At 33.5% G+C, this 8,337-nt stretch overlaps 1 protein-coding gene across 1 annotated transcript; it reads left to right on the forward strand.

Moving 5' to 3' along the window:
* Positions 1-4,490: 4,490 nt before the first annotated feature.
* LOC146931435 (putative alkaline/neutral invertase B) lies at positions 4,491-7,866 on the forward strand. Its single transcript, XM_085702929.1, has 4 exons — positions 4,491-4,633; positions 5,133-5,449; positions 5,950-6,381; positions 6,669-7,866. The coding sequence occupies exons 2-4, from the start codon at positions 5,168-5,170 to the stop codon at positions 7,521-7,523; spliced, it is 1,569 nt and encodes a 522-aa protein (XP_085559055.1). The 5' UTR covers positions 4,491-4,633; positions 5,133-5,167; the 3' UTR covers positions 7,524-7,866.
* Positions 7,867-8,337: the final 471 nt, after the last annotated feature.

The following is an 8,337-nucleotide window of genomic DNA, read 5'->3' on the forward strand; positions in this document are numbered from 1 at the left end:
TCCTGGAAACACACTTTAAATTAGTTCAATGACCATAAATTTTGAATAAAACCGATACTCGCAAAAAAAATTTACAAAGATGCGGATATATGTTAAGAAAAGGTTATACATGCTACATAATATTACCATCAATTTTCTATCAAATATCAGAACTCTACATTTCTCATTTCTTCATATTCGCATTAATATTATATATATATATATATATATATATATATATATATGTCGATATAATCAAGAATGCATTAGTTCTATTTCTTTGGCAATCAAATTTCTATTTGACACATGAATATAGCAACTCAGGTCAATAGCGTATATAACAACTCAAGTTTGACGCAAAAATTATTATTGTTCTTCTGCATCCGCGATGTTTTGCTCAGAAACATTGCATACGAAAATTAATGGTCTACGTGTTGTGTTGTTGTTGTGTTGTGTTGTTGTTGTTACTCAAGTTCTGAAAATGATGGTATTTGAGGAAGACTTTTATTGGTTGTGTTGCAGTGTGTTTTTAGGCTGGGAAAGTGCGGTTGTGGCCTTCATTTTTTGCCATCAGTTTTGCCTTTTCTTTTTAATTAATATGCAGTTTCAAAAATATAAAAAAAGTTTGGAATCTCCTCTTCAATTCATTGCTTCCATTTCTGCTATGTATGTAATCTAAGCTTTTAACTCCTTCTCCTTGAATTTCTCTTCAAATTCATTACTTGTATTTCTTTCATTTTATTCATCACTTGTTGTACTGCTCATATCTGTTGCGGATATACAGCTTATTGTGTTGGTTTTGTTGTTTTCTTTTGATTAGGTTTGGTGTGTGTTTGTAATTTTGTAATTATTTGGGTCTTGTAATTTTTTGGAATTTGCTGTGTTGGAGTTGCTGGAAAATAGTTATGGAATGTTGTAATTTTCTAGAGTTTTGTTTAATATGAAGATGAAGATGAAAGAAAGTTGCAGATGAAGAAGATTGGTAGAGGAAGAAGATGAAGAAAAAAATTAGGTGGTTATGGATCAAACGGTTAAAATTACAAATTTTAATAAAGTCTATGGTAGACCACCTACAAAGTTGACTCACCTTAGACATTTAAGGTTAAAAACTAACAGAAATGACCACATTAGTAAACGGAGAAAGACTTATGAGACTAAATTGACACACTTAATAGTTAAGGGACCAAACTGAGAAAATAAAATAAGTTAAGGGATCGTGGAATGTATTAAGCCATAAAACTATGTATCCCATATTTTTATGTTTATTAGTAATAAATACATCAATGACTAATATTTGTTTTGAATTTTTCTTTGTAAAAAAAATGTCTCGAGTTTTTTAATGTACCGACGATTAATAGTTGTCCCATTTTTTAAAATATTTATCGTTGAAAAATACTTATCTCGCTTTTTGTGTGTCATTGATAAATAATACTCCATCCGTCTCACAATTATTGTTTTTTAACATTTTTTCTTTTTCTCAAAATAATTGTCACTTTAAAATACCAATACAACATTTATTATTTTTTTCCACTATTATACCCTTATTTATTGAATTTCATCAGACTTAACTACTCCACTAACTACAATTAATGAGAGTATTTTAGTAAACGCAACTAATGTTACCATTGAAATCAACACAATTAATCATTTCCTTAATAATCGTGCACAAACCTTAAATGACTAATATTGTGAGACGGATGGAGTAATAAGATAAAGTGATGAGAGAGAAAGATAGAGAGGGTCATAGGAGAGAATGGACAGAGGTAAGAAATAGACGTCGAAAAGCGATGGGACCGGTATCACAAGTACAATATAAGTTAGCGGGAGAGACATGGTTTGTTTGGATGGGAATTTTGAGGTTAGGCTTCTTCATAAGTATATGTCGCTTTTTATATTTACTAATATTCCTAAGCATCTTCAGGGATGGGTTAGTCTCATCTTTATTAAAGATCTCAGGAATGCTTGTTTTCGGGACTGTCGGTTATTCTCGAATGTTGCTAAATTTCATATGTTTGCTCAAAACGATGGAGGTAATCTCGTTTCAGATGAGGGAGAAAAAATGACTCGAGTGGAGGGAGAAAAAATTGTTGAGTTGTGGAAGGAAAAAATTCTAGGGAGGTGGAAGGGAGATAGGTTGTACTAGCCCAATTTTCATTAGATTTATTTTATTATTTATTATGTGTCTTTATGTGTGCTTGTTTGTGATTATTTGTCTCCGTGTGTATTTTACTTCAGGATTAGTGGATTTTGGCATACGGTGGGCATTTAGTCATTTTGGACATAGGGATTTTGGTCTTTGTGTGAGCAAGGGTAAACTAGTAATTTCACTATGACAATTATTTTTAGTGTTTTCAAGTGCGAACCATTATTTTACTAAGTTCCTAGTGTGTTGTAGTAATTAGTTAAGAGCCGGTAACTATTTGTTATTTTTATCCGTAAGTGGGTAGAAACGTTGTGAATTAGTTTGTAAGAGTATTAGGCCCATTAATACATTTTAAGGGTTAAGCCCAATAGTGAGGAGCCTATTTAAACTCTAGTTTTGAGGAAATTTGGTCACATAGAATCATTTGTTCATTTCCTCATAACTTTTGAGAGAGGTAGAGAGAAAGAGCAAGAACAAGGGTTAGAGAGAGGAAGTTGTTACAAGTTGGTTAGAAGTTTTAGCAAATAAGAGCTAAAGTAGTTACTTACTTGTGCTTCAAGTAACATAACACTTGCTTGTATATAAGCTCATTCCTTTGTACAAATTACAACAAGTATTCAATATACATTCTACATTCCTCAATTCATTATCTTTCTCTCTTCTCATTCTCTCAAATTCACTAAATCACAAAACCTTAATAAACCCTAAAACTGCTTCTGGTTTTATGTTGCTTGTGAAACAAGCATTTGTTGCGCTAACAAATTGGCATCAAGATCCTGTGGTTTCGTTCTAAAGGGTAATCAAGATTTTCAATCACGCAATTTGAAGGAAGAAACGCTGAAGGAAACACCATGAATGGTAGCAGCAGTTTCAACACTCATCTTCCAATTCTTGAAGCACGCAATTGAGAAAGATGGAGTGCAGTGATGAAGAATCTGTTTGGTGCACAAGATTTGCTTGAAATTGTGCAGAATGGTGTAGGTGATTCAGCTGCGAATGCCACTGATGTGCAAAGGAACGCACACAAAGAATTGAAGAAGAAAGATTGCAAGGCTTTATTCCTGATTCAATAGAGTCTTGATAAAGGAAACTTTGAAAGAATCTCAAAAACAGTTAGTTCAAAGGAAGCATGGGATATTATTTCGAAGTACCATGCAGATGATGATAAAGTGAAGTTGATTAAGCTTCAATCACTGAGGAGGAAATTTGAGCTGATGCATATGGAAGATGATCAGAAGATTTCTGAATACATCTCCAAACTCATCAATCTTGTGAATCAGATGAAGGCTTGTGGTGAAGCTATTACTGATCAACAGATAGTTGAGAAGATTATGAGGACCTTATCTTCAAGGTTTGATTTCATTGTGGTGGCAATTCAGGAATCAAAAGATGTTAAGACATTGAAGATTGAGGAGCTGCAGAGTTCATTAGAAGCTCATGAATTGATGGTTTCAGAAAGAAGCAGTGAAAGATCAATTCAACAAGCTCTGCAAGTTCAAACTATCAAGAAGGATGATAATAATAGGAAGAACTTCAAGAAAGGGAAGAAAAACTCCAAGGGAGGAAACAGGTCTAAAGGCAAGAACAATGGATCTGATAAAGGAGAATCTTCAACGGAAGGAAATTCTAATCAAAAGAAGAAAAATCTTGATAAGAAGAAGATCCAGTGTTTTCAGAATGTTGGTCTTGTAAAGGAAAGCAATCAAAGAATGATGAAGAGGAAGGCAAAATTGCACAAGATGGTTCAGATTCTGAGTCATTATTCATAATGGTTACAACAACTAGTAATGAGAGCTGCAATTCAGAAAATTGGTTCTTAGATACTGGTTGTTCTAATCATATGACTGGAAACAAGATATGGTTAAGAGAAGTGGATCCTAGAAGAAATACATAGGTGAAGCTTGCAGATCCTAGAACAATTGTTAAGAACAAGAGCTATCTCAGAGGAGAATGTTTTCTTAGTATAATAGTGATGATCTGTTGCTAATGAGTTAATTAGTGGCTATTGAAGACAAACTCATTTTTATTATAATAGTGATGATCCGTTGCTCACACAACCAAACATATTGCTTTTGTCTTGTTTTTTTATGCTAAAAAAAGTGTAGGAACTGTAGCGCGTGGATATTAGGATTTTACATGCGTCCGTGAAATTTCTTACTGCAATATCCATACTGAATAGCAATTCTCTTTTGTTAATATACTCCGTGTAAAACAATTTTACACTATGTGTAGCAAACTTATTTAATGAATTAAAAATGCATATTTATCATATTCATTAAATTTGGTGACAATATAGAAAAATAAATAAACAATTAAAATTTCAATTTTTGAAATCTATATAAGGAACCAAGCGCCAAAATACATAAACAGAACGTGCAAATCAATACTGTTATACGTAACCGAATCAGCAAGAAGGCCATACCTACGTTCTCGTCCTCACAGCAATAGCTGCACACATTCTTTCTCTCTTCCATTTCTGGTGTTACTTTTCTTCATATTCAATTTGCATGTGTATGTTCTTCTTTATTTGCTTTCCATTAAATTATCTTCATCATTTTTAGTTTCTTTCTGAATTTCTTTGCATTCTTGATATACATACATACATTTTTTCTAATATTTGAGGTGTCACTATGAGATATACATCTTTGAATCATAATTTCTTTCATCTCTGATTACATGAAAGCATGCATGTGATGCAAGTGTACGTTCTTGAATGAATGAATTCTTGAATTTTTTTGACCTTGAATTGTTCATCTTCTTGAGTTCTTTAATCATAAATTCATAATACTCATCTCTAATCATTATTTAGAAAAAAGAATTAACGGTGTAAGAGTTTCTAAATGTATATCTGCTTTTAGGAATCCATGAAATGATGTATGTTTGAAATCACAAGCAAAAATTTCATGGTTTTTAAGTGTTACCAAATATTTAATTTAGCAGTTTACAAGAATATGTTTAAGATTTACAGTGATTGTTTAATCTCATTGATATTATTCTGACCTAATTGCAGAATTTGATCAATACAATACTAGTGTGATTGCAAATATGGGTCTGAGTCGAGGATCATCAGCGGCTGCAGCATTATCTTCCGCATTGTTTAAAACTGAGAACTCTTCTTCTAACCAGGTGGACAATCCTGATGATAAGGCAGATCCTCTTCTGCAAAACTCAGTTTTGAAATCCCAAGTATCATTAACTTTGGATCCACTTCCAATGATTGATGAAGCTTGGGATTCTCTGAGGCGCTCTATGCTATATTTGAATGGTGATCCGGTCGGTACAATTGCTGCTTTGGATAGTTCTAATGAGAAACTTAATTATGATCAGGTAACATCATGTTCTCATGATCTCCTAACTATATTAATGCATCTATTGTTTCTTGTTTTTCTGGATATATATTTAGTATTATTAGTTTGAGTGAATTACTGATTTAGTCTATTGAATTGTAATTTGTAAACGTTGTATAGAGTTTGATCCTAAAATTAACAAAATTTCAAATTAACTCATGAAATTTCTAAGTTTGATCAATCATATTAGTCCTTATAGATCGTCAATTTTGTTTGTGACATTGTCTAAGACTGATTAGTGTAATTGAAGATTTTTAGTTTTACGAATAACTTTAGAATTTTGTTAATCTCAAGGACTAAACTGTCTGATCCTGAATTTTCAAGCACTAAATTAGTGATTTACTCTTTATAGTTTTGAATCTATATTAAATCAGATACATAAGCTAGAATACATGCAAATGAGTGACTTTATTTTCTGGTTTCTCTTTATTCCTCCTTTTTCAATTCTTACTTTCATTGTCACACCCGTTTTGTGTGTAGGTGTTTGTAAGAGACTTTGTGCCAAGTGCTCTGGCTTTTCTGATGAACAAAGAATATGGCATTGTTAAAAAATTTCTCGAAATGACTCTTCGCCTTCAAAATGAGCGGAAAGTTATTGATAGGTTTCACCTATCAGCAGGTGTAATGCCAGCTAGCTTTAAGGTGAAACGTGAAGCAGGAAAGAACCATGAATCCGTGGTTCCTGACTTTGGTGGAAGTGCAATAGGCAGGGTTGCTCCTGTTGATTCTGGATTTTGGTGGATTATATTACTTCGTGCTTACACAAAGTCTACCGGAGACACTTCCTTGGCTGACAGCGATGCTTGTCAAGAGGGTATGCGCTTGATTCTGAATTTATGCCTTTCAGAAGGATTTGACACTTTTCCAACTCTGCTATGTGCTGATGGATGCTGCATGGTTGATCGCAGAATGGTAAGTACTACTTCTGTTGAAAATTTGATAGCGGATGAGCTATATAGCACTGACATTTCATATTAGAGGCATGTCTAGTATTTGTGTCTCTATCAATGTTTTATAGGGTATGGAAACTAGACCATCATAAATTACCTTGACTAGAAACAAAAAGTAAAGATTAGTTTTACTTTGTTTGGGAAAAAAAAAAACTTTGTTGATTTATGTTTTAATGAAGAGTTTAACATACAAAAACTTTATCAAAGTTTGTTAATTGTTACATTCATTTTTTGACCAACAATTTTCAGGGTCTGTATGGTTATCCAATTGAAATTCAAGCACTGTTCTACATGGCTTTAAAGTGTGCCATGCATTTGCTTAAGCAAGATAAGCAAGGGAATGAGTTTCTAGATCGAATTCTGTTACGCTTGAATGCCTTAAGCTATCATCTGAGAAACTATTTTTGGTTGGATTTAAAGCAACTTAACGATGTATATCGATACAAAACAGAAGAGTACTCACATACTGCAGTAAACAAGTTTAATGTGATGCCTGATTCTCTACCTGATTGGATTTTTGATTTCATGCCTCACCGTGGTGGTTACTTCATTGGTAATGTGAGTCCTGCTAGGATGGATTTCCGTTGGTTTTGCCTTGGTAATTGCATTGCAATTTTGTCATGTTTGGCTACTCCTGAGCAATCCACTGCAATCATGGATCTCGTAGAATCACGCTGGGATGAATTAATCGGTGAGATGCCTGCTAAAATTTGTTATCCTGCACTTGAAAATCATGAATGGAGGGTCATAACAGGCTGTGACCCCAAAAATACTAGATGGAGTTACCATAATGGAGGATCTTGGCCAGTTCTTTTATGGCTTCTCACCGCAGCTTCGATCAAGACTGGAAGACAGACGATTGCAGAACGCGCACTTAAAATTGCTGAGACCAGATTGCTGAAGGACAATTGGCCTGAATATTATGATGGAAAGCTAGGTAGATACATTGGGAAGCAAGCTAGGAAATGCCAAACTTGGTCTGTTGCTGGTTACTTAGTTGCTAAGCTGATGATGGAGGATCCTTTACATCTGGGTATGGTGGCCTTTGAGGAAGATAAACTCCCAAGTCCTCAACACAGAAGATCAAAATCATGCCCATGGTGATGAGGTAAATGCAATGGAAAAAGTGCAAGGTGAAACACTGTAAAGAATTATCTACAAGACTTAATTGGCTCAACTTTTTAGAGTATGTTCTCTCTTTGTGAGATGCATTAAACTAATAGTTGCTTGTTGCTTTGTGCCAAAGTTTCTTGGGAATTGCATGAATTTCTTAATAGATGATATATACAGCTAGCTAAAAGAGCCTTTGTTATTGTTAGAATTAAGATCATTAAGGCATTAGACAAAGAATGTGTTAATGTAGTTTCTTGATGGTTGGCATCATCACCCTTCTGCATAACACCAGTACATATCATTCCTTCATCAATACCATATCTAGTCTATTCTAAATCCTTTTATGTGAAGTATAATAGCAGTAGTGTTATTTCTTAATAATTTTTGTCTTCAAATCTATCTATCAATATCAATCAATGATGTATTGAAGTGTACGGTTTCTCAGATATAGAAATAATTAAATCAAGCTGTTTCGGCATAGTACTAGCTCGGTTACAAAATACTCCTACTTCTGCAAAAATTGTTTTATGTTAATATGTATATATGTGTGTGATAATTTTCAGAATATAGAAATATAGCTCGGTTTCAAAATACTCCTACTTCTGCGAATATTAGTTGATAAACCAACTGATAACAAATAACAAACGAGGTTCTCTGGCCAAAAAAAAAAAAAAAGAGCTTCTACCAAATAGTTGATAATCCATGAGTTAGCTGTTTGTGAGTAATATAAAATGTATATGTGTGTGTTTCACTAGTATAGTCAAACTAGTTGACAATGTATTTTGACCAAGAGTATGTATTGAAG

Source organism: Medicago sativa, chromosome 4, assembly GCF_051527215.1.
Source record: "Medicago sativa cultivar Bolivia chromosome 4, Bolivia_mono, whole genome shotgun sequence".
NCBI lineage: Eukaryota > Viridiplantae > Streptophyta > Magnoliopsida > Fabales > Fabaceae > Medicago > Medicago sativa.